The following is a 26,047-nucleotide window of genomic DNA, read 5'->3' on the forward strand; positions in this document are numbered from 1 at the left end:
TTAGGAGAAAATGAGAGAAAATGCAAAAAAGCAAATGGCCCTATTTAGGCCAATATTTGATTTGTCTGTTCTGGGCTACTGTGGAAACAACAGGGCAGACTCTATATGATGGCTCACTGTAAGATGATGAAAACAGTTGTTATTTTCAGGTCATTATAAACTAATGAAAACATAATTGTGAATATTATATATAATTTTTGCCTATGATGCCCCTAAATCCTAAATGTACAAATGTAAAACAAAGGTAGGATAAATTTCAAAATAATAAATAAAGTCCAAAAGGCAAAGTTTGAGATGTTGTTTCCTCTCTTGTCTTTATAACTTTAGAACAGTTGAAACAAAAAAAAACTGTTTTGCCAGGTTAGGTTTTCTAAGTTTCTTCTTATAAAATAAAATAAAATAAATGTTAAAAAGAGGGGACAATATGGAAAAAGTAACATTTTTCAAAGTAACTTCTTAAAAATCTGATTAGTGGCGATAAAAATACATTTGTAGCCAAATGCCTCTTCGATTTCGTGTACACATCTTTTATTATGGCTGTGACAGATTCAATGTTATTTATAAATTCTATGATAAATAATTTGATAAAAATAGAATATTTAGTAAATTAAAATGACAGCAAATCGTGTATTTTCTGGTGATGGGAATATTCTTGGCTTCCAATTTATAAAAAAAAAACACTTGTGCGCAGAGTCATTAAAGCAGATGTTATATTTTGACTTTTTTTATTGTCACAAAAACCACTGTATTTGTTTGAGATTTACTTTATCATTGTGGCATGCAGATACACTTTTGTCCAGTAGGCGGCAGCAATACACGTTGATGCATCTTTTGCCCCACAACTATTTTAACGAGGAAGAAGAAGGTGGTGGAATGATGTATTGTAGGGAAATGTAGTTTTAAGTGTGTAGCTATCACCTTTACTTTCATTACCGAGTGGCATCTGCTGCCCTACAGTTCCCGACATGATCTCTGGCACGAACTGGTGTCAAGTTACCGACTGAGAGTTGAATTTATCATTTATTACACGCTGTTTCTTCCACCGAGACAAGGAGAAGAACTTCATTACATCATTACATAAAGTAAGTAACGTTAGCTAGTTAGCGGTTAGCTTGACTGACCGTTGAGACGGAGGTCAAACTCCATGTTATCGTGTTGTGTTGCAACTTGCTAGCTTTGAAAGAGTTAACGTTAGCCTGGTGCCGAGCGGTGTTTTCTTAACGTGCTTCGGGTAGCAACGAGTCTGTGTTGAAACGAGTGAAGCAATGTTTATCTGCTAACAGTTAGCTTAGGATATCAGCTGTATCAATAGACCCAATCTCACAATACTGGGGAGTTTTGTGGCATAGTTGGGTCACTCGTGGGGAAAAATTTGACTAGTAGTAACGTTAGCTCTACTGCAACATCATCTTCATCCTTGACATCATTGGACTTAACAGGAAGTTACATTTTATTAGGTAACTCAGGTAAGTGGAGCTAAAACCATTAACCTGAGTATTTCTATCTGCTTTTTATTATGTAAACTGAATTTGAGAAATTGTAATGAGCATTTCCCACATTGTTAACACTTCATATACCAATTTAAAAAATCTGCAAATTAATTAATAATGTAAAAATAGTTTGTTGCAGCTCATCCTAGCTGAAATGGTTAGTCCAGTGGTTCCCAGCCTCATTTCTAAAGGGACCCCTATCACTGATTGAGCTGAGGACCCCTGACTAAGTTACGTATTTTATGGATATATTATATTATAATTATTGCAGAACAATAAAAGAACAGAACAACTGATAAACTGTACAATTAACTCAAAAAGTACATACAGTAACTGCAAGAAGTGTGTGTTCTGTGAGCCATTTGGAAGAATTTTTGTCAGGGATAAGTTTTCCTGATATTTTTAGGTACTTTTTATACAATTATATATTATAAATCTATTGTATGAAATATTATGTATATTATGTACTATACATTTTTATATTTGTAATAATAACACATACTTATGAGGAGGAGGTTTTGTGAATATAGCTTGTTTTCCAGGTCATCACTGTGCCTCTACTCTATGAGATTGTTTTAAGTTTATATCTTGAATACAGGGTGTCTACAGGTCCTTAAAAAGTCTTAAAATGTCTAAAAAGTTTTAAAATGTCTTAAATTTTCATAATTCAAGGCCTTAAAAAGTCTTAAATTGTCTTAAAATCAGATTGGATGGGTCTTACATATTTTCAGTCACCTAACTTTGAAAATTTCTCCAGCCTGACAGACCCAATGACTGTTAACAATCATTGGACAGACCGAAGAAATGCAGTAATAAATAGCATTTATGACAGCAATGAGATTTTGTTTTGTTTTTACATAAAACATGTTAAACTTAAACTCACCCAATTGTTGTCATTTTTCCTTCTTAAGTCGTAAATTTAACTGGGTTATATCTGTAGACACCCTGGAATAATAACCTAAAAAAAAAATAAAAATAACAATTTAATTTAGTTTTCTTCACAGAAATGAATATAATACAGAGAAATTGGCGTACGTCATAATTTAAAAAAAGAAAAATCATACACCCCTTAAAATCAAGAAGGCTTCGAGACCCCCGGTGAAGCTTTGACGACCCTAAATAGGGGTTGGGACCCCCACATTGGGAACCAGTGGGTTAGTCAATTAATCAGTGATCTTAATAATCAACTCGACTGATCATTTATGTCAATTCTGTTAAGCAACAAAACTAAAAGTTCTTCTAAAATGTGAACATGTTGCTGTTTTTGTAGTTTTCTGTGATGATAAACTTACTATCTTCGGGTTTTGGAGTGTTGTTCAGACCAAACAAGCATTATGAATATGCCAGCTGCTGTTTACAGAATTGTAATGGGTCACACTTACTATTTCCTGGCATGTTTTACACCAAGATGAATTGGTAGTGAAACTTGCTGTTGCTGCTGTCTTACTACAGAATACAGAACAAACTTGAGCTGGTTTGTTGCAAGACTGTTGTGTAACAGTAGGAAGCCTGAAAGCCTTTCTTAAAGCCACCAGTAAAATCAGAATCTGCTTTATTATCCAAGTATGCAAACACATACAAGGAATTTGACTCCAGTTTTTGTTGCTCTCAATGTACATACGAATGAAGGCCTAGACATAGAGCTAAAAAGAAGGACGAACATAATACACAAACATTAATGTATGCAAGAAGTATATACTTATGTATATAAACAACTATAACATTTGTAGACAGTAAGATAACAGTGCAGTGTTGCAGAGTAAAGCTGCAATGATAGTCAGTTGATAGATTTGTTAACTGGAAAAAAAATAATTGCCTATTTTGATTGTCGATTAATTATTTAGGTTATTTTTCATTTGCTGGTAGCTTTTTAAATGTGACGATTTGCTGCTTTTCTTTGTCATTTATGATCGTCAATAAGGAGGTCTTTGGGTTTTGGACTGTTGGTTGGACAAAAGAAGCAGTAGGAAGACGTCATTTAGGGCCGTGGGAACTTGTGATTGCATTTTGACTTTTTTTTTTTTTTGCAGAGTGCAAAGGGTACTGGGATAAATGTGGAATAATTCGTGTAACTGGTTGCCTTACACATTAAGTTGGATGGTAATGACTTTACATCTAGTTTGCTTAGCTTTGTATTTGACAGTTATGATATTTACATGTTAAAAAAAAAAAACTGCACAGGGGGTGTTAGTGTTAGAAGGTTACTGCACAGGGTTTGTTCCTGAAAATGATTATTTCTGTTAACGTTACTGTCATCATAATAAAGTTCTTCTTGATCTTCCTCTTGTATTAACCCTAATGTGTGTAGTAGTAGTTAATTCAGACACTAAAACAATTTGTTTTGTTCACAGCGCAGCCATGAGGAAGGTTTGGACCAAAGCAGGTGTGTTCGGCTCGGCGTCAGTGGTCTTTGGTTCGATGTTGTGGTCGCAGAAGAAGACTAAACCAGACCACCCCGCTTCCGGTTCCTCTCCTGCTGACACAAACACCAGATCTCCCTACGAACTGAAACTGGTCCAAGTCGTGTTCCGACACGGTGCTCGAACACCGCTGAAGTCAATACCTGATGTGATGGAGGTAAAACTTTTCATCAGCTCATTAAGTGCTTGTGTCTATACAAAAAAAGATGTCTGTATATAACAACTTTGGACATGTTTGTCTTGTCAAAGGCCCAGTGGGTGCCGACTCTCTTGGAGCCTCCGGCACACACCCACATCAACTATAAAGTGACAGATCTTGATGGTGGCCCCAGGCCCCCGGCTCTTGTGGAAGAGAGCTACCGGAAAAACACGCTGACCGTGAGTAGGTGTGTTGTGTGGTGTTGAATGCATTGAGATAAGAAGGTGTGGACAGAACGAATTCAGGTGCAGGAACTTGTGGAGTTGGTTCTTGGTAAGAGGCTTTGTGGAATGATAATGGCCAAATAGCTGGATAATGGCAGATGTGAAGACATGTAGCAGCTAGAAAAGTGTCATTAGATATTGATGTGCATGTGCCAGGGCCTTGTGCAATCTGGCACAGTGACAGGTTAATACCTGCTGCGATGAAGGCCTGCTGTTTTATATGTAAAGCAGGTTGTGACAAGAGATTCTGGATTTAATACTTTTTATAGATCTGCATATGGATGTTCTTGCCCGTCATAGTTTTGCAGCATCGTGTGGATTCAGCAGCCTTTCTCCCTCTAGTGGCCACTAGGATTCATTACACAGCCTTACAGATGACATTAAAGTGCATTCATTCATTCACCTCCTCTCTGTAATGCTGCTGAACTGTGTGTAGAGCCTCCCAGTGAGACATGTCTGCCAGCCACTGTGTCCATGGAAATGATAGTTTCCTGTGCTGAGTTAGCTGCTTTGCTAAAGAGCTTTACTGCACTGGATTTAGCTTAGAAAACTAAATCCCACAACGTGGACTCCTGCCATCCTTGTCTCACGTTCACTCTGGCTTCCTGCATGCCGTGGCAGGTGTGTGTGTGTCTGTTTAGGCCACATCTGTGAGTAAAACCTGATCCTGTTTGTTGCACTTGGCAGGGTGGCACGTACCCCGGTCAGCTGACCACAGTGGGCATGCAGCAGCTGTATGAGCTGGGCAAGAGGCTGAGGAGGAGATACATTGAGGAGAGTCCTTTCCTCAGCTCCACCTTTAGCCCGATGGAGGTCTAGTAGGTGTTGTTATTGTACTTTTCCGTGCACTACAGCTTTGATACATTGTGTTTACGAGCGCAGTACAAAGGACATCAGCCCTAAATGCTTTACTATTTTGAAGCTGGCTGCCTTCCATGACCTGTTTTTCCATTTTTAGTGTTCGCTCCACTAACATTGTGAGGACCATTGAATCTGCCAAGTGCCTGGTAGCAGGGCTCTTCCAGCAAAAACAAAAAGGTAGGGTAGAATTCCATACAAGCATGATGTTATTTATTATATTCTGAATGCTCCTCTAATCAGTTTCTGTAATTTTCTACTTAAAGAAATTGTGCCTATAGTAACAACGGATGCAGAATCTGAAATCCTGTATCCTAACTACCACGGATGCAAGCTGCTCAAATCCCTCGGCAGGTACGTGGAGTGTATTTTCATACCAGGCCTCAAACATCCCATGCACTCTCTACCCCAAAAACAGGAATCCAGAATAATGTGTGGTGCAAAATTATTAGCAGAGTTGAGATGCCTCTGACAGCTTGTCATGGTGTGTCTGTGTTTCGCGGCTGACACTGTTTGTGTTCTGTGCAGCCACCGCTGGGCAGAGTCGGCCACTCTGCCAGACATTGCAGCAGACCTGCAGAGCATCCAGAACGCACTGGGCATCGCTGCTCACCAGCGCATCGACTTCATCCTCATTAGGGACGACATGGTTGCCAGAGAGGTGACACCGCCGCATCATGATTCATATGACTTTTATTCAGTCTCACCACAAGCTTTCAGAATACATACGATTATTATGAAGACTTGGCCTGGCTGGAGGCAGCAACCCAGCAAGCCGCTCATTATGTAAGATGAAACTCCACAACAGGGTTCATCAAGTTTTTAACAAGCTAAAATAACAGATTCAGCATGATTTGAGTTTAAACATTGACAGTATTTACACATAGCTGCAGTTGAAGATATCCTAAAATAAGTTCTAATTCAGTCAATGACAGAAATACATTACTGGAACCAGAGACTGCGTTTCACATATTAGACTTTAGGGCCATGTTTTGTAGGTGTTCAAATAACCATATTGTACTGTAAATGTGCACACTGGAGCGACCAGTAGATCTGAAACAAGACTGAAGGTGTGTCTTTATTGGCCTTTCCTGAATTTTCCCACGCTGTGCAAAGCCAAATACTGAAATCTTACCTAACATTCTGGCTGAGCATGTTCGGATTCAACTTTCAAACTAACAGACCAATTAAAGCAAAGTCAATGCATCTATAAAGGGTGCATTTAGAAATGCACCCTCCTCCCACTCTGCTCCTGCAGCTCACCTCTCTCTCCTCTCTGTCCTAAGCTCCTCCCACAACCACAGGCATATGCACGCGTTTCATACAGTAACACTGATTTATTTATTCCTATTTCACTGTAGAGTTGCATGCTGGTCTTCCGCTCAGCCCCTTCTTGCCCCGCTTTCTCTGCCTTTCTGTTTCTCACAGCACAAATGGGATAAGAATTTGCAAGCTAACGTTAGCCACCCCACCATCCCTCCATCTCACTCCCTGCAACTGTGGTCTGCTTTAGCGGGAGTAGAGCTAGCAGCAGCTCAGGAGCCGGACCTTTGGTCAGCAGCTGAAGCAGTTTGAATTCCGCCAGCCCCTTAGCACCAGGTGTCACAGTGGGTAACGGCAGCCACAGAAAGTTTGCTAATCCAGCAGGGAGTCAGGGATGTAAGCTCCCCTGTAGCTGGCGTTTGCGCGGTTGTATTGCGGTCGCTGCAGCTGCTGACTGGGGGTTCATCTCAGGAGCTGCTGCCTTGCTCTCCTCCCGATAGGTGGGGAGTGAGATGGAGTACACACTGTGGTTTGTGGCTCGAGCTGACATTAGCTAGGCCCACAAAAACATGAATATGAGCCGCAGCTGTGAGCCTTTAGCTCTGGTTAGCAGAAGGCTAAACTATTAGCAACATTTTCTGTCCATTACTGAAACGCCTTAATATTGAGACGTGTTTTGTTTCCTTTATCGTCAGACTCTCTTTTCTTTTTGAGAAGTGGGTCTTCCTTTTTTGGGTTGCTTTGCGGTGTAGGCAGTCGTTGTAAATGCTGGAATAGCAACTTTCTCTGCAGGACTGTCCTGCATTGAATCAGGCTTTTACCAAAGCGACGTACACACACATCTGCAACTCTCCAATCACGAGTTACATTTTCCAAAGCCTGAAAACAGAGCCAAGAGGAGGTGCAGAATTCTATTTTATTCCCAGAACAACTGAATCACAATATACTTGAAGTTTATTGTGGACTTTTTGCCCCATTAAGCCAAAATTAAACTGCCAACCCGAGCTTTAAATAGAAAATAAAGCTTCTGGTGCATTTTTCTCTCACGGCTAAAAATTGACACCCTGTCTATTGTAAGTCGTCCACAGTAGACACCACTTTGTAAAATGACTATGATGAAGGGGAAACTGGGTTAAAAAAAAATCACATAATAACACGACAACTCTGGAAAACGTTAGCAAACCTTCAGTCATGTTGGAAGTTTCCTTTCTGAGGCTTGTGTTGCTTTGCAGCATCGCTGATACTGACTGTGTCAAGTCTCTGCACATTAACAGACGCATGGCCTGCCCTGCCCATCAGTGCTGGACACCTGGAGGAATACAGTGGAACAGAGAGCAGTTGACATGATCTGCCATGTGTATGAACCCAGCAAGAGGTCAGATTAAGTCAGCCAGAGGAGGGGCTTTTGAATTTAGACCATTTGTTTCATGTGCAACAGACCACCATTAATTCTCGTGCTCTTTTTTTTCCAGGGAGAACTTGCAGCTGTGTGTTGGACGCCTCCTGCACACACTTTTAACCAACATAGATGAGAAAGTACAGGGCACCTCATCAGAGCCAAACAGGTTGGACACCTCTGGACAGACACACCCGTTTGTTGGACAAACTTGATTGTGTTTGTTCTTTATATGTCCCTCTGTTTAAATCCTCCCTACAACAGGAAGCTATTTTTGTACTCTGCACACGACACTACTTTGATTCCCTGTCTGATGGCTCTGGGGGTGTTTGACATGAGATGGCCACCGTATGCCGCTGACATGACTCTGGAGCTGCACCAACAGCAGCAGACCAACAAGTCCTTCGTTAAAGTGTCATACGTGGGCGAGGTAAGGGGTGAGAATATGTTTATTGATAAGCTGCTGCATTTTTCCCCGTTGTGTTTCACTCTAAGTTGCTTGTCTCTCTGTAGGATCTACTTATACCAGGTTGTAGTGGAGTCTACTGCCCTCTGGAGGAGTTCAAACAGGTCCTCTCAGCATACTCACTGAGCTCTGACCTCTACCAGTCACTTTGTAACAGCACAGAGGACCTGACCGATCCCTGAACCCTCAGCAAACGGTCACGTCTCAACACAGTGCTACTCATGACATTACACTCTAACAGGTATCACGCATCATGTTTTTTTACGTCCTCCGTTTCTCACTCCATCCAGCCAGCATCACCAGGGGAAACTTGTTAGGTGTAATAGTCCTGGATCACAGCCTGAAGTTTTTTCAGTTCATATCACTTTTAACTTCAATGATAATTGCTAATCTTGATGAAACCGTTGCAGTAGAATGTTCCACTAAGGTATTAATTTAATGATTATGGCATATTGACAAGTGTAAGTGCAGAATTATTAAGCTATACAGTGTTTACGTGATATCAGATGCTTTAGTTATTAAGCTATACAGTGTTTACGTGATATCAGATGCTTTAGTGCACAGGTGTCAGTTTGCATGCACTTAATCTGTTTGGCTTGATGATGAAGGATCCGTGTTTTTCTTATTGTCAACAAAACCCAAAAGACTAAAACCAACAATGTCTCCCAGTGCCGTCACAAATCTTTTAAAGCAAATGACAAATACATACTGAGTTTTTTTAAAAGTCTAAGTAATTTGTTAAAACAGCTAGATGCTACTTTTAAACTGGAGTAAATTGTGCGCTTGTTGGAGACTATTTTCAGCTGTGGATTGATAAACATTTGGTGATCTAGAGAGTGTTTATTGCATTAGGATCGTGGATGTGTAAAGAGAACTGGACACAGCGCTGGAGGCAGGGCTGCGTTCATTCCTATAGAAGTCGCTCAGTGGTGCATGCAGCAAAAAAGTTTGACTTCTTAGGTGTAAAATTACCCAGGTAGTCCGCTTTGTTGGACCCATAGTGCACACATCCTAGTGTTTAATTTAATCCCGCCTCCTAAATGGTCATTTTCAGGCTTACTATGTCAGTTCACAATAACTCTGGATCCTACTATGAGTGAATTTTACAAGTTTTAAGACATAATGATTTAAATAAAGGCTGTTTTTGCATTTGTACTAGGAAATTGATGTACCTTAAAACATGTCTGCTGATTTACTACAGATTTCTCTTTGTCAAATAAGCTTCAAAGCCTGGCACTGTTCCTGGGGGCTTCATCAGGGTAGTGTGCGGTATCTGTGATTGACTCAACAGAAACCTCTGTGCCATGTTATTTGCAGTAAAGGAACATACTCCTGCATGTATCTCCATTGCAAGGAGGGTTTGCCAACTCATGTAATACCCAATAGTAGGATGAATTAATTGTTGGTTTTACTCTTTTGGGGATCTGCTGAAAAGAAAAATAGAGATTATCAGCCTTTTCTTCAGAATTTCAAACCACTGCTGCTGTTTATGCTTACGCTAAAATATGGACGTCAAAGGTTGACTACTGTGGCATCATCAATGCTGGTAACTGCAAGTATTCTGCTTATTTGGTCGTCTTCATGAATCATGATCAGATCTTTCATTTTCCATAATTTCATTCCTCAGGGGAATACTAAGCAGCTCATGTACTGTATCTAATTTGGGGAATGTACATTAGTGTGTAGGTGAATGTCCTCATAACCATGTTGAATCTACAGAAAATGGAATAATTCTGCTATGGTATATTTCAAGAGTGACACATTATATCGCCTTCTTGTAGGGGTTTGTTGGTACCATCAAACCCAAGTATAATGTACGCGTGATTACATGCCCATTATACAGACCTGTGATACTACTGTGTTACAATAACACACATTGTACCTCATCAGCGGGAGTTTCCTGTGCCCTGCTACTTAAAGTGTAAAGGTTTGGATTAGTGAGTCATAAATAAAGGTTTTGATCACTGTTAAGTTTCTTTTTCTTCTTTGGGGCTTTTTTACTTTTCCTACCAGCAGAGTGAAACTTCAACATAGGTTAGTAAAGCACTAGTTTAGTAGAGTTGAAGTGCATCAACATGCTTGCATCTATTTTGGAAGTGTGGTGTCCTCTCAAAGTAGCTCAGAGTCGCTAAGTACCTGCTGATAAAATGTTAACTTGACAATGCTGCTTCTCGGTATGACTTGCTCTCTTTGTCCCAGCTCAATGTTGGGAAGGTGGTTTGACGTGTAGAATGACAAAGACACCACCTGGTCCACATGACTGACTAGATGTGAATAGTCAGGAGCCACGTGGACCCATACATGCACACACACACACACACACACACTCCATAGACAACATGTATATACCAAAACAATATCTTTTATTTGTAGTCCATCACCACAGCCCTGGTAGGCTATTCTGCACCAAAGCCAATGGAGAAACACATGACAAGCTTATACAATAGAGAAAAGAGAGGAAGTCAACTGGATGGTAAGCAGTACGTGTTTACATTTCTGCGTGTCTCGCTCCGGACACCACACCTGCCTTGCTAAATTTTTTACCAGATCTACCTAGCTCTAGTTCTATAATACCTGGCATACCTGCTTGTGGCATTCAGCCACTCCTGTCCCATTCTGCTGACCATTGGGGGGGATTATTGCTGTGGGAATGATTATTACCCAGAGTCAACAAGAGAGTCAAAACAAAACAGGAACACAACAGGAACAAGAAGAACACACATAGCACATCTGGGTATTAGCAGTTATTCACGCTGGCGAAAGTTGAGTCCTGAAAGTTTTGGAGCACCAAGTCAAAATGTCATCGACAACTTGAAATGGACTGGGGATTATCGTTGTGCTGCAAAGCTGCCAGGATCCTCACACTTAATGTGTTGCTCTCAATGGTAAAAATAGAGAAAGAAGACGCTTTCTGCAGACGGTCCATGTTTGTGCTTTTTTAATAATACTATTATCTTAATGAGGTCATAGTTTGGTTTGTTATACACTGGAGTTACAAAGGAAATTAAAATAGACTAAAATTCGAATAGCCCACCAATGGTAAACAGTACAGTATTTTTAGGGGGCGTTCCTCCCCCAATGAAAGTTGGGTAAGAGGAGTTGAGAGGTCACTGATAGAATGCCTATACATACAGACACATACATACATACCACACAAACATACAGCCTGTCAAGCACGCACACGCACTCCCACACGTATATACTGTACAGAAACAGTCAAAACAATGGAGCGAGAGACAAGATGGAGTTCCACTAAAGTCTTCACAAAGCACAAATTCTTCTTATTCCTTTCTCTTGTTCCATACCATTTCATGACAAATTTTGTTTTTTTAAATTTGAAAAAAGTAGACATATACTGTAGCATCTCCACGCTGACTTTGAGTTAGGTTGATTCCTCTTTGATGTTGAAATTCATCTTTATAGTCAGATAATCAAAAAACACAAGAACAGTTTTTGCGAAATTGATGCACAACAATCCCATACATTCTGAAGTTCATGAGTTAAAATTAAATGTTCTTGTGGCAAAAGTACTCCAATCTGGGCCTGTCCGAGTCTCCACTGGAATAGTTCCCACAGGACATTACTAGGTGACTGGTTAGCTCCATTCTGTTCGTTTCTAGGTACATCCTCTCTCTCGTATTATACTTCCTTTACTTGAGTCCATCAGAGTTTTCTGAACACTCTCCACACAACATCACCTTTACTCCATCCTTGTGTATTGTCCAAGAACATTCTACATACAAGGTTTCTGTTGGATTAGAACATTCCAGGGCCCGGACTGAACCCCATGTCCATGTCACGTGGCCTCATCTGACCCCCCATCATCATTGTCTGCTGTGGGGGGCCGCCCATGCCCTGCAGTGACATCATCATGTTAGGTGAGCCGCCAGGGCCTGGGTGGGCCATTTGTCTCCCCTGCATCATCCCTCCCGGACCCCCAGGAGACATCATCCGGTGCTGGGGGCCCATCATGCCTTGGCCCATGAATCCTGGTGGCCGCATCGAGTTGTGGCCAGGGTTGCCCATTGGCATGTCTTGGGGGCCCATTCCCCCACCAGGCCCCCCTGGCATCCCCCCCATCCCCTGCATGGACATCCCCATCCTCGGTGGACCGTCGCCCATCATGCCCTGCATGGGGAAGCCAGAGGGGTGTGGTGGTTTCCCCCCAGGGTTGTCTCCCCCACCTCGGGGGAAGTAAGACAGAGTCTGGCTGGGCTTCTCTGATGGGATTATCCTGGACAGGTCAAACTCAGGAATGCCAGATGCTCCTGGTCGCATCACCTCATGAAGATCTGCTTCACTGAATCCACCTTGCATGTTGTTGAACTCTGGCCCTCCAGGGGTATTAGGCTTGCACATACCCCCATCACCCCCTCCCCCATGAGGCATGTTCCCCATTCGTCCTCCCATAGGTCCTCCTTCTCCCTGGAAGCCCATGGGATGGCCAGGGAAACCTTGGGGGCCAGGACCGTTGTGCGGGGAGAAAGGGCCTTGCTGGGAGGGGGACTGGGTGAGGGGGTATGCCTGGCTTCGGTGAGGGTAACCCATGCGCCCCTGGGGCATCATTTGGGGGTTCCCCATACCAGGGTCTTGGGGATTTGGTGGTATCATCATGCCATGAGGCATCATGCCTGGGCCCATATTAGGGGCATTGGGAGAGGGCATCTGTGGGGGCATACCATGGGAGAGGGGCTGGGATCCCATTGGATTCATACCCAGAGGGCTGAGGGCAGACATGGGTCCGGCGTTTCCAGGTCCCATCATACGTGGATTGCCTTGATGATTCATTGCCATACCTGTGTGTGCAAGACAAAAAAGAGTGAATATATATTCAGTACACACACTTGTGAAGCAGATCAAATGAGGATTAATATAAATATGGCCCGAGGTGGGTGGAATTGGAAATAAAAATTAAACAACAAACAAAAGATATTTCAGATGGCTTACCATTATTGTTTACTGACGGCAGGTTAGGGGAGCGGGCAGGGGGCGAGTCGTCATCAGAACTGGCAACAGTCTTTATGGCATCATGGTAGAGTGGGGTGGAACTGGGCATTGCAAACTTGGACATGCGTGACATCATGATGGAGAGAGGGTTCTGGGATAGAGTTGGCTCAGGGGGTATGGTGTACGGACTGCCAGACGGGACGTTGCCTGGGAGGGACATGGAGCCAGATGGAGCCCCTGATGAAGGAGGAGCTGAGGGAGGGCCGTTACCACCTAGAGGACGGCGTGATGAGAAAGAGAGGACATGACAAAGAGATGATGAATCTTACCAGTTGAGACTTTTAATTCTCTGGCAGATTGTTTTTTATCTGTGAAGTTATGCAGCAACAGTGTGTGGTACTTGGGGCTCATGAGATCTAAATTCTGTGGCCACAAGAGGGAGCCACTGAACCATCACCCACACAACCCCACCCCTCACACAGATGTGTTAACTTGAATGAGACATGCACTTGATAAACAGCCTCCAGATCTATTTTATTTGCATTTTTCAATTTTGTGACTATTCCTATTTCAAAAGGAGAGTGAAGTTAGATATTTAACATGTGATATTAATGATCAATAACTAAAAATGCAAATAAAATTCAACACCAAACCATTTACAAAAAACAGCCTGCTATTCACTGATCTGATTTATAATATATAACGATACACTGAAAAAAAGGGGATGGGAAATAAAGCAAACCAGGTGCTGTTGAACACAAAAAGTAGAAGAGACTGTTTTACCTTGCTCCATGCTCCCCATCATGTTTGGTGAAGTGATACTAAGCGGAGGCTTGCCACCCTGAGGTGGTACTCCAGGACTCTGCATGGGTGGTTTTGGTGAGGATGCCCATCCTGGAGAGGGGTTTGGAAGAGAAGGAGACCTCATATGAACAGGAGAGGCACCAGCTGATCCCATCATGGAGTGGGGAGACTTCATTGGTGCTGAAGCTGGCGGAGGTGGAGGGGCACTGGGGCCTGTGGGACCAGTGAGCATACCAGCCAGCTGGGACGGTGTCTGAGGGGATTTAAGGTTTCCAGAGGGCGAACCCATCATGGGGGACTGCACTTGTCTCAGAGGTGGGGACTTAAGTGGGTTGATACTGGGAGAGTTCCCCCCTCCTGCTTGGACATTCAGATCTGCTGGCTTGCGGCCCCTCTGACCTTGTGAAGGGCCACCAGAAGGGGGGAGGTGGTTCATACGGCCGTTACCTCCTGTCGGTGTAGATCTGTGCTCTGGACCAAAAGCTTGGTCTGCATGTGGACCCCTCATTCCTCCAGGACCCCCTGGGAAGGGCCGCCCAGGCCCCATAGGAAAGTCTCCTGGCTGTGCCTGGTCAGGGAAAGGGGGACCCTGCATGGGCCGGCCTTGTGGACCCATGTTCTCCATTGGAGGTCCTCCACCTCCTCTCATTCTCATGATCTCGTCAGGACTCATATTCATGGAGGGATCTCGTAGCTTTGAAGGGTGCATATGAGGTCCTGGTCCAGGGCCGGGTCCCATGCCAAACTCAGGCCCCATTTCCCTTCCCCCCATTCCCTGGAGCCTAGAGGATGGACTCATAGGACCATCACCAGGCATTCTGGGAAACATGCCCATGCCATTACCAGGTTCCATTCCACCTCTTTGGTGCCCCATCATCCTTTGCATGTCCATCATCATCCCTGGAGGGAGGCCCTTCTCTCCACCCATACCTTGGTGAAACATCGCTTCTTGAACTGACTGAGGATTTGGAAAACGCTCACCACGACCCCCTGGACCAGCAAACATTCCCCCAGGTCCACCAGGGAAGCCACGTGCATCCCCCATCCTGGGAGGCATGTCGTCAGGCCAGCCCATTCCAGGCCTTGGGGGTCCCTCCATCTCAGGATTCATCATACCAGAGAAGCCAGGCATCCTCTGCATATGTGGCGGCATACCCCTGGGGCCAGGGCCCATACCCATGCGCTCCTGGTAGTGCTCTGGTGGACCACCTGGTCCTCCCCACATCTCTCCTGGGCCCATCTGGTAGGGAGGCGGTGGCCCTCGCATCATGCCCCGTGGACCATGGGGATGCATCATCATGTCTGGAGGAAGTGGCCGATGTTGCATTTCTTGTTTCTTCCTCTTCTCTTCGTAAAACTCTTGCTGTAGCTTCAACCAAGCCACCTGTTCTGGGGTCATCTGATCTCCATCTCCACAGCCCCCTGGACCCCCCATGTGTGCACCCATTTCATCTTGTGGAAACGGGGGCATGTCCCTGGGACCGTGAGGAGGGCCAAAGGGTGGACCTTGTGGACGAGGTCCTCCTGGCCCACCGGGTGGTCCGAGGCTCTGAGACTGCGCCATCATAGCCTGTAGGGGGCCCTGCTCAGACCTACGGGGTGCACCATCAGGGCCTCCATCATGAGGTCCACTATGAGACTGCGGGGGCCCAGCTGGTGGAGCATCACGGTCATCAGGGAAAAGCATGCGCTGAATATCTCGCAAGGTCTGCAGGGAGCGCTGGCGATGCTCCAACTGTTCTTGGGACAGACCCTCTGTGTTGGCCTCCATGTTCAACAGCTCCTGGGCCAGCTGCTGCTGTTGTTGCTGCTGCTGGGGTGTCAGACCTGCTCCACCAGAACCTCCACCCTGCCCTCCTTCACCTGCTGGTGGAGGGTTGAGGCCTGCCTCAGGTTGGGTGACAGGGGCCTGGTCAACTGGAGCTGTAGTGTTACTGGGGCTACTGCCGGGAAGATTTTTGGATTCCATGCCTGCAGAGGATGACCCTTCCTGTGGAAGAACACCAGATTGGGTCCCTTGGTTTGAAGGCTGGGATGGGGCTGGCTCTGCCATGCCAGGTAAGGACGGCTTGGATCCAGGCTGGTGGCTCTGATCTTGGGCGTGGGACGGGGGTTGCGGGGGAGGCTTGGAGTCATTTCGAAGGGTGCTTGCTGCATTGTTCTTTAACAGAGAGTGACACAAATAAAATTAAGTTGTGACACTCTTATGCAGGATGTTGATATATGAAAGCATATATGTGCATGTGTGTTACAAAAGGGCCTGTGTGTGTCTTTACCAGGAGGAGGTGAGCTTTGTCCTTGCTGTTGGAGATGTTTTTCATGTGGAAGGCAATGATGTTTTCTGTATGGCCAGTTAGGACTGCATCAGCTGCCCTGAGGACAAGAAGGCAGACAGTCAGATATCAGTCATCAGACACAATAAATATATATGTGAGTGTGAGTGTGTGTGTTTGCCCATTTGAGAGACGGTGAGCCGGATGAATGAGTACTAGATGGGACCATGAAGGTAAAACCAAGGTCAACAGACTAAGCAACCTATTGCACACACGCGCACACACACACACCTTCCACTGAGCATCCACATCTTTGATCTGTAATTCCCAACAGAGTGTCGATCTAAGTGTACATTCCCACTGAGAAACACACACGCTTGTGCAGATACACACAATGGATTTAGGCTATAACTGGGAAAGTTGGGGGAAGGAAGAGAAGGCTGGGGAAGCAAGTATCTCATTGCCATACACACAAACAGCTGCAACAAACATCAAAGACAACAACAACCACTGATGACACGGGCACAGTGATATACTTCAGGCAATTGACATTGTTAGTAATTCCATTTAATTCTGAACTGCAATTCCACAAAGGGTTTGACTGTGGGTGTATGTTTTGCTTATGTAAAAAAGGGGTTTAAGTATTGAGATGATGATTTCATTAGCCTGTCTACACATATTAATAGTTAAAACATGATGAGATAAACTTTAAATACTTATCACTTAACTGAGTTACAATAGTAAGGACGATACAAACTGCAACAGATACAAATGTGAACGCTCAGCTTCCTTACTTGTTGGCCATCTCTGTGGTGAAGACATAGACGAGTTTTGTGCCTGGTTTCTGGCCACTTGCAGGTTCTGTTGTGGAGCCCTGGCCTCCCAGTGTATTGTGGGAGGGCGTGGAGGAGCGACTGAGTCCAGCATTGGAGGTAGAATGTGTGACGGAGTCCTGGGGCTTCACGTCGCTGGAGTTACAGTCTACAGGGAGACAAAAGGGAAGACTTTAGGACCGGCACAGGCTTATGGGCAATGTAGTTCTACTGAGGAGTTGTCATGAGTCAAGTTGATCAGCGGAGGGACTGCTATGCATGCTTGGATGCACACGTTAACACACTTACTGAAGAATCCTTTGTCATCTTCGTCACTTTCTCCCCCAGAGCACCAGTCAGCTCCACTGTACGGCTGCCTCCTCTCTGCCACACACATCCTCTTCACCCTGCTGCTGTCTGTATACACACACACATACACACACACAATTATCAGAGGACTTGGGTTTATCTGTGCGAGTGAAATTGAGGGACTACAAAGTATATTTTCCAACATGTCCAACTGTTGCCTTCTCTAGATGAAGAGAAAATAAATATATGTGAAGCACTTTTCTAAATTAAGTTATGCAGTGGGAAAGGATAAAAGAAACATAAACCAACCATGGGCAGTAATTAGAGTTTGTGCCATTTCTGTCATTAATCACCACTAAATAAATCCTCTACAGGAAATAATATGTGTAGATAATCTGGTGAGAGTAAAAATATTTAAAATTGTCTCAGATATTTAAATTCACACCATCAAACTTCAAGACTCCTAGACTTTCTCGTAAGACAGGGTTGAAAAAATCCCATCACAATCTGATGTTACCCGTTTTTTTTATCTAAGATGTGATTCAAGCCATGGAGGTGTTCCTGAACATCACATCACAAATGTTTACAATTTAAAATGCATGCAGTGTATTGATGACCCCGGTCCTTGCCCCACTCTAACCCTGTTTATCCTGAGATTGCTGCAGGAGTGTGAGCTCTGGGCTAGCGACAGTTTGTGAGAGTCCGCCTTCACACACACACACACACAGTGACAGGGCTAACTGTTAGCAACACATGGCTAACACTACCTAACAGTTATTAACGGACTTTGCGACAGAGTCAAGCCTTTTTGTTGTCACTTCGTTGAAACAGCTTGGAATTGGATGTTAGCCGCTGCTCCTGTGTTAGCTTGTGCTAACCGGGCAGATGTTGAACTGACAAGCTCTGCTTTTTTCACCTTGTTTATCGATGCCATCACAATTATTTGGCTTTTTAAAATACGTCAGAAACTCAGCTGCCATGGCATTGTGTAGCAATATAGCTTACTGATGCAATGGCTACTGCAAAGAGGTAACCTCGTATGTGAGATCAAAGACAAGACTAGACAATAGCAGTTACTATACACATGCCATTAACTGGATGGGGGTTTGAATTAAAGTTACTATAGATCGCCTTCAGTGTTCTAATCTGTCAAAACAACAGACGGCCTTCAGATTTTTTACATCACTGTTAAAAAAACAATCACCCAGTGACAGGAAACACTGTTATTATCCTCTGCATTGAAAAACAATGGGTAGTGACTACGATGACACTTACCTTTTTCCTCACTTGTGGGTGTGCCACTCTCCGGCTGTTCAAACGACTCCACCGAGGTGCTTCTCTCCCTTTTGACTTTAACCTTGGAACTTGGGCCTGAGGTCAGGCCCTGGCCATTCTTCAGCCCCATGCCCCCTGCCACGTTCTGAGCCCCTTTGGAACCCAGGGTCTTGGGGTCGCAGGGTGAGGGCTGTGATTGGCTACCAGTGCTCCCTGGTTTACCCTGATTGGGCATTTTAGAGTCCATCTGGGTGGCAGTGGAGGGGGACATGACGGGAGGTGAGCGTACCATGGCCTCCGTCTTAGGTTTAGGGCTGAGACAGAGAGAAGGGGGGAAAAAAATCACAAGCATAATTAAATGCATCTTTTTTTTCCTTTGTTACTGTTTAACACTACGTCATCATGGCATCCAGCAGTTGGTATGGATGTTTATGAACTCTATATTAGGTTACTGGTATCAGGAATTTCTTGTGCACAGTTAAACCTGAACAAACAAACTGTAGAGACTAGGGCCATGTACAAATGACTGTTGCTTACTAGTTGTGAGAGCAGTTCAGTTCAGGCAAGCAGGACACATCCAACTGGCAGAGAACTCCCTTACCACACCCTAATCTCTTTCTCTGTCTCTCTCTCTCTCTCTCTCCCTCACTCACACACACACACACACACACACACACACACACACTCACACACACACGCACACCACATACACACTTGTACAAGTAGCATGAAACAAATGCCAACATGTCCAAAAAGCACAGTCGCATCCTAGCACACTTTACGTACGTTCACACAGACACACAGCTAGTAGAAAAAGAGGGCAAAGCCAGAATTTTGGCAGTCCAGACAGCTGTTTCCAGAGGCTCCAGAACCATGAGTCAGCAGGGAAAACTTCCAACCTCAGTGTACTCCCTGACCCTAAAACAGCTCTGGATCATGCATCAAGACCTTTCAGGTTAGCGGAGAAGCTGATCTTAGATCTGCGTGACACCTGACCTACACTTGATGTCTAAACAGCTCAGGTTTGCGCGCAATAAGACTCAGTTTCACTCCTGATCACATATCATGTACACCACAAGCCTTCTTGTTAAAACACGAAGATCTCAACCTCAGACCTTTGTGTGCGGAGATTGCGCATCCTCCCCAAACTTACATGGGTCCAGACCAGCATGCTATGAAATATGAAGCCTTCAGCTACTGACCAAGCCACTGGCCACAGAGATGGTTGCTCACTTTACTTCAGTAGTTGGGATGGGTAACATTTCCCCACAGGGATTAATAAAGTATAACAAAAAAATGCTGCTTTAGGGCCTTGGCTGAGGTTTTCTGTACACTTGCTCCTGTTCAGCTTTTTCAAAATTCAGACCTCAGCACATTATGCACCTTGCAACTGGTAAGATATGAGAGTTTCACAACATACCAAAGACTGGGATGAGGGATGCACTGATCACTTTGCAACTAATCATATCGGCCAAAAGACTGCTTAAACTGGCATCTGTACTTGGCTGAACGGCACTAAATATTTTATTTTTACAGAAAATGGCTCCATACATTACAAGTAACCTCAGTGTTTCTGTTTGTACAAAAAGACCTGTTTTTTTCCCACTTCATTCTGTTTTGAACAGAGGGTTGAGTGTTTGTATTTGTTCTCTCTTCCCAACTGTTAATAAACACTGACAGCTAATGTTTATTCATTTTTTGATATTGTGTGATGTTTTTTTTTAATTACTTGAAACAGGTTTATGTACTGGACAGAAGCTTGTGCGTCTCCAGTGAAGCCCGTTTATGTTTTATTGATGTGGGAAGACATGACGGAGTACTTCAGTCGTCAGCTGTTAGCGGTACATAACAATGCCTGGGATGAAAAACTTGATTTAGTGTCACTGACGACAACAATGTTGTGCAGCCATAAAAACAATCTGCTTAACATGGAGCAGTTGAAATTTTACTTCTGCTTGCTCTGCAGTTGTGCTGCTGTTCACACAAAGTCTAGATTAAATGCGTAATTTTAATCAACATTCAGATCAGTGTTTGGCTGATTAGGCTGTTAAAACAATCATCAGGATCTTACACACTTATACATACACACACACACACACACACACACACACACACAATAACAAACACCAGCGACTGCTTATTAATACCATCACTGCATCACAGCTCTAGACCCACAGGTGGTCAGTGTGAGAGTCCACTCACCTCTGCGTGTTGGTGGACGGGGAGTTCTTTAGCCTATTGGAGTGCATTGATGGGGCTCCCAGGACTACAGAACAGGGTGAAGTGATGAGCTGGTGAGGACTGCCGGTGTGCGTGAGCGGCGCTTTTGCGCGCACGTTCCTGGAGCCAGGAACAGGATTCCCAATGTTGGAGAGGTTTCCCCGACCGTCCTTGGCCTCCTCTCGCTCTTTCTTCCCTCGCTCCTTCTTATTGAAATGTGTCGCTGCTGTACCTGCCGCCGCTGGCCTCTCCTCTTGGACCTCCAACATTCTCTCTATGTCCTTGTCTGTGTGGATGTGTGTGCACGTGTGTATGTGTGGGTGTGTGTGTGTGTGTGTGTGTGTGTGTGTGTGTGTGGGAAAGTGTGTAAAAACAATAACAATAGTCCAGGAGTCTTTTCTTGTTCGGTGTGTATTTATGAAACTCCCCCAAGGGGGCTTTCAACGGCCCTTGGGCACACTGTTGAGAGAGAAGAGAGAGAAAAAGAACAGTTAACAAAACTAAAAAGAGAGGGCAGCAGGCTGAAAAAAAAAACAAAAAAAAACCTTACAGTGACACCCAAAATCTTTTTAGTATTAATCTACTCGTGTAGGCTTGAAAGGTGGTCGTTAAAATCTGGTCATTTTCTCTTTCACAGTGGCTTTAGTCAGCTTTAATTCATGTCAGTGAGAATGCACTCACATTTTGACATGTCCCAGTAGGGAAAGCACTGGTTTTAATAATAAAATCTGTGACTGAGACACTTGAATAGAACATAGTTAGTTAGTTTTTAGCAAAACCATTGCTTTTCTGGCTTTGACAAGTAAAAATGTCTGCTATAACCAAAAAAACAAATCCTACAGTGCTAGGTTTCACAGTATATAAGAACTATCAGGCCTAGTACACATGTACACACGAGTTTTTCCTCCTTTGTTACAGAAATATAATAGTACAAATATTAGTACACAGAAGCATACCAACCAAACACAAGGAGATATAACCCCAACTCTAAAGCCGTGTTGGTCAATCACGCAAAAAAGAAGATGATGTTGGCCAATCAGCAGCCTCAAAAATGACCTCCATGGTAATTCTGACGCCTCTGTTTCTCAATATAGTGGTAGAATATCTGTACATTTATATGTAAGCATGAAAAATGTCCTGTTAGTAAGATTAAAGCCAGCACTATTTTGAGCATGTCCTCCAGTACACATCAATCGTGACACCTAACAAAGAATATAACGGCGCACAATCTGACACTCCAAGCCCAAAACTCCATTTTCCCACTCTAAACGTTAACACTAGAAATCTTCACCATCCTGGAAGGAGTTTGACAAATGATCTGTTTTCAGTGATCAAAAATGCAGTTTGCGTGTGTACCTAAGGCCAAAAAAACACAGAAAAAGCTACGTTTTAAATCAGTGTTTCCCAACTGGTCCAGCCACAGGGTCCAGATCCCTCCTAAGTTATTAGTTTAAGGTCCACACAGTTTAATACATTCAGCATCATACTTGAATTTGGCCATGTCATCAAGCTAGTTTGCTGTATCTGTGGAGTAGCTGTCTGTTAGTCACTCACTCCACAGCAGGAAATGGGCCTTGACACATTAGCGAGTCACTTGCGCTCCATTCAGAATGGACCCACGACCCACTTTTCAGCCGCAACCCACCAGTTGGGGACCACTGTTTTAAATAATACCTGTATGATGTGGACTAGGCCTCAAAATGCTCACAGAAACTTCTCTCCTGCCTCACAATCTCAATCTGGACTGGTTATCTGTGTGCTTAGTATCACAAGTGGTCAACGTCAACAGCTAAAGGCACAAACCAAAGAAGCGTATTGAAACATATTAAGGCAAACATATGAGTATTTAAAACATACTGCCACCTTTAAACACTACAGTAAGACTTTTATGAAGCTAGACCGAAAGAATGGCCGTCAAATAAGTGTGTATGTCTGCTGTATATGTCTCACCATTACATAGTTCATCCACCAGAGAGCACTGACAAGTTTATTTTTCAACTGTAAATTGTCTCGCACAGTAGATATCATAAATTTTCTTTTAAAAAAGAAACAAAAAAAATGTGTTCATGTTTTGTGTTTATGTAAAAACATGACTACTGGCAAGATAATTTTAGATCTATCAATATTGGTGTTGGCCTCAAAAACACAAAATCAGTCAGGTTAGTCTCTGATACTGTAAAGATTTTGGGTGGAGTATCATTTTAACTATATAAATACCAGCACAAAGTTGTAACTGTAGCCAACAGTGCAGTGTGGTGGTGGTGGAGTGGGAGAGGTAGTGTTGTGGTCCAAACTAACCGCTGTGTGTTTCTGTTTGCGTGTGTTTGTGTGTGTGCCGAACACGAGAATCGCATGAGAATCCTGTTCGAGAGAGCGGCCCAGTCAGTCAGATTACATTGTCATCCTGAAAATATTTAGGAGCTCTTCCAAAACACTCAACATTGTAACTGGCTCCAGAGTTCCCCTGGGGAGAAGGAGGTGGAGTGTTTAGGGGGGTTTGGAGGGGGTGGGGGTGTCACTGGGAACCAGACAAATACACCGACTCCTGCAACAGCAGCAACACTCATCTCTCGCTGGTCTACAGGAGAAGTGATTTACAGCTATCAGGGGCCACAGATCACTGCTGCACACGAGCAGAGGCTGGCTCCTCCACAGGGACAGAGAGGGGGGAACACAGAGGCGCCTTGTGTGTCCAAATTACACTGATTCGGCTAACCTTTAAATGTAAAAATACACTTTCTGACACAGAACTGGGGGCTCCTCAGGGTCCAGTTGTTCAGAGGAATGGATTTCACTCAACCAAATGTTCAACATTGGTTGTTCACAAGATAAACGGATTCTGAAATTGTATTAGATGGTGTGATCTCGTTTTGATTCTGATCTGGATCAAACCTCCTGATCCCAGCAGAAGGGCGGACTCCTTTTACTACAAAACAGATGTGGTAGACATTAGGCCACTTATTAGGCCTTTAAAGGAATACTTAACCTACAAAATTACCATCTGTATATCAATTACTCGCTGTGTTACCTTAAACTTGTGAAGAAAACTTTGTTTTTCCCACATGTCTCCACAGTGAACGGAGAATCCAAAAAGGTGGACACTGTTTGTGAAGTAAAATTAAAGGGGGACCATGTTTAATAAAAGCAAAACTACATCGAAACATTAGTTCGCAAACTATCTAACAACTTCTGCAGTGTAGTCCAAATCTCATTCATCCAGTTGTATGCTCACTACTTTCCAAACACATGTATTTTTGCTATATCGTTACAACATGTGCATGCAAATAGTGTCATGCACAGTCTAGTATCATGCCCGGGCACATGCATGGGTTTGAACTCAAGCAGATCTCCTACACACGCGATAGTTCAAACACGCTCAGGGCGCGGTACTGGTAGGCGGAAGTGTTTTATACTGTAATGTTTTAACAAAAATTGTGTGTTTGTAAACAGATGTTTTGATATCTGATTTAACGGTGACAAACACATCGAGGTTTGCACTGATGCTGACTCTATAATGATGTTTTATACCAAGTTTTTTATCACTAATAATTTTGTACGGTTATTTTTATTAACTTATTTCTGTATAATACTGATTTGTTCAACTTTATGATCTATGGATACATTGCTGCATGTTTTTAGCAGCGTCTTATAAGGTGTCTTTGAGTGCTTTGAAAGGTGCCTATGAATAAAATGTCTTATTCTTATGATAGTTTCGCAGTTTTTTTTCCTTTTTTGGATTCTTCGTTCACCATGGAGGCATGCGAGACAAACAAAGATTTCTTCTTGAATTCAAGACCCGTGGTGAGTAACTGATGTACAATTGGTCATTTTGCTCTTTGAAGAACAATACAGTTAAAAAACAAAATAAAATAATGAAGGATTTTGTATCTGTATCTGTATCTGAATCAGGGTGATCAAATCCAATGAAACCGGCACAAAAGTAAAATTGATGAGCTGAAATACTGGATAGAAAAACATGGGATTTCCAAATCTAGATCATTCTGATCCAGATTTTATTTTTTTTAACAACTGGGCCCAGAGAAGTATTTGGGCTTATTATTTATTGCTGAACTTGTGACTTGACTCTGTGTTTATTTACAACAGAACTGCCTGAAAGACCTCTGCTCTGGTGAAATGACATGTTTCTATTTTGCAACACAATGTGCTTTGATACATAACTGTGGAAACAAGGACCGCAACACACAATTACACGAGTAATTCTGCAGACGTGAGGTGTAGCACACAGGGCTTTGGCTCAAACTACGGACTCGGTTTAAAAACATTCACAGTTTAAACTGTGTGTCTAAATAATGTCACACTATCAGCAGATCATATATTTTCAACAAGCATCAGATCAGTAGCTGTTTCTGGTGTTGTGGCTTTGTTAAAGCAGAGTCTGGATTAAGGGAAAGAGGACAATGTTTAAGGGAGGATGAGACAAAAAAGTGGCAAAGCAGAGATGCAGTTTTATTCTGCTGTTGGCTGTAATTTGCTCATCAAAGTGAAGCACTGATTTGCGTACGTCATAGTGGAAAAGACAATTTCAATATTAACTTTCAGGATTTAATGCTTTTTCCAAACGCAGGAATGCAAAACTCTTAACTACTTACAAGACAAATTTGACAAGTGGGGATTAATTATAATCATATGTTACATCCATTTGTCCAAAGCAACTTAACAATAAATGCTTTCAGTCTTGGTAGAGACAATAGGAAGATATCAAACATTTTAAGAGTGAGCCTCCCTCCACAACAACTAAGAGCGTGTTCAGTGCTTTTACACAAGTGCTGAGTAGTTGTTTTTTACTTGAAAAGTAAGTGTGTGTGCTAAATGCTTCAAACGTACTAGCTCATACAACATGCTGTTTAAAAACACCTGAGGACAAAAGTGTTCATGGCTACTCTGACTGGCTACATTAAAAGGCAGGTCCAGAAAGCTTGCTGTCATAGACAGGGGGAGGGCGCGATAATAACTCAAATAGGGGGATAAGGATGCACACTTTCAGAAAGATATTCCTCAGTCAGTGTCATTCAAGATGTTTCACTCACCAAAAAATGGTGTATTAGTTGTGTGAAGATCGAAGGAACGGAG

At 43.3% G+C, this 26,047-nt stretch overlaps 2 protein-coding genes across 4 annotated transcripts in view; one reads left to right on the forward strand and one right to left on the reverse strand.

Moving 5' to 3' along the window:
* The first annotated feature begins 920 nt into the window (after nucleotides 1–920).
* Nucleotides 921–8,826, forward strand: acp6 (acid phosphatase 6, lysophosphatidic). 2 transcript variants are annotated; one of them, XM_050048194.1, is made up of 11 exons: nucleotides 921–1,082; nucleotides 3,842–4,067; nucleotides 4,160–4,288; nucleotides 5,021–5,151; nucleotides 5,292–5,371; nucleotides 5,458–5,545; nucleotides 5,720–5,852; nucleotides 7,729–7,829; nucleotides 7,927–8,019; nucleotides 8,115–8,280; nucleotides 8,364–8,826. In XM_050048194.1, the coding sequence occupies exons 2-11, from the start codon at nucleotides 3,849–3,851 to the stop codon at nucleotides 8,496–8,498; spliced, it is 1,275 nt and encodes a 424-aa protein (XP_049904151.1). In that variant the 5' UTR covers nucleotides 921–1,082; nucleotides 3,842–3,848; the 3' UTR covers nucleotides 8,499–8,826. The 2 variants fall into 2 exon arrangements, with proteins under 2 accessions (XP_049904151.1, XP_049904153.1); XM_050048196.1 differs by lacking the exon at nucleotides 921–1,082 and adding an exon at nucleotides 1,106–1,466.
* A 1,838-nt stretch (nucleotides 8,827–10,664) lies between these two features.
* bcl9 (BCL9 transcription coactivator) overlaps nucleotides 10,665–26,047 on the reverse strand; it is a 36,138-nt gene continuing 20,755 nt past the window's right edge. For both annotated transcript variants that reach the window (XM_050048192.1, XM_050048193.1), the window contains exons 3-10: nucleotides 20,939–21,415; nucleotides 18,737–19,050; nucleotides 17,462–17,569; nucleotides 17,135–17,321; nucleotides 16,344–16,440; nucleotides 14,047–16,228; nucleotides 13,264–13,536; nucleotides 10,665–13,112 (exon numbers count right to left, since the gene is read on the reverse strand). In XM_050048192.1, the coding sequence (XP_049904149.1) occupies nucleotides 12,073–13,112; nucleotides 13,264–13,536; nucleotides 14,047–16,228; nucleotides 16,344–16,440; nucleotides 17,135–17,321; nucleotides 17,462–17,569; nucleotides 18,737–19,050; nucleotides 20,939–21,225 (4,488 nt within the window). In that variant the 5' untranslated portion in view covers nucleotides 21,226–21,415 and the 3' untranslated portion in view covers nucleotides 10,665–12,072. The remainder of the gene's footprint in view (nucleotides 13,113–13,263; nucleotides 13,537–14,046; nucleotides 16,229–16,343; nucleotides 16,441–17,134; nucleotides 17,322–17,461; nucleotides 17,570–18,736; nucleotides 19,051–20,938; nucleotides 21,416–26,047) is intronic.

Source organism: Epinephelus moara, chromosome 7, assembly GCF_006386435.1.
Source record: "Epinephelus moara isolate mb chromosome 7, YSFRI_EMoa_1.0, whole genome shotgun sequence".
Lineage (NCBI taxonomy): Eukaryota > Metazoa > Chordata > Actinopteri > Perciformes > Serranidae > Epinephelus > Epinephelus moara.

Coding starts and splice junctions, on each gene's coding strand:
- acp6 (XM_050048194.1), top strand. CDS start 3,849: ATGAGGAAGGTTTGGACCAAAGCAGGTGTGTTCGGCTCGGCGTCAGTG. Junction 4,068..4,159: donor CAATACCTGATGTGATGGAG/GTAAAACTTTTC, acceptor GTCTTGTCAAAG/GCCCAGTGGGTGCCGACTCT. Junction 5,853..7,728: donor ACGACATGGTTGCCAGAGAG/GTGACACCGCCG, acceptor GCACATTAACAG/ACGCATGGCCTGCCCTGCCC.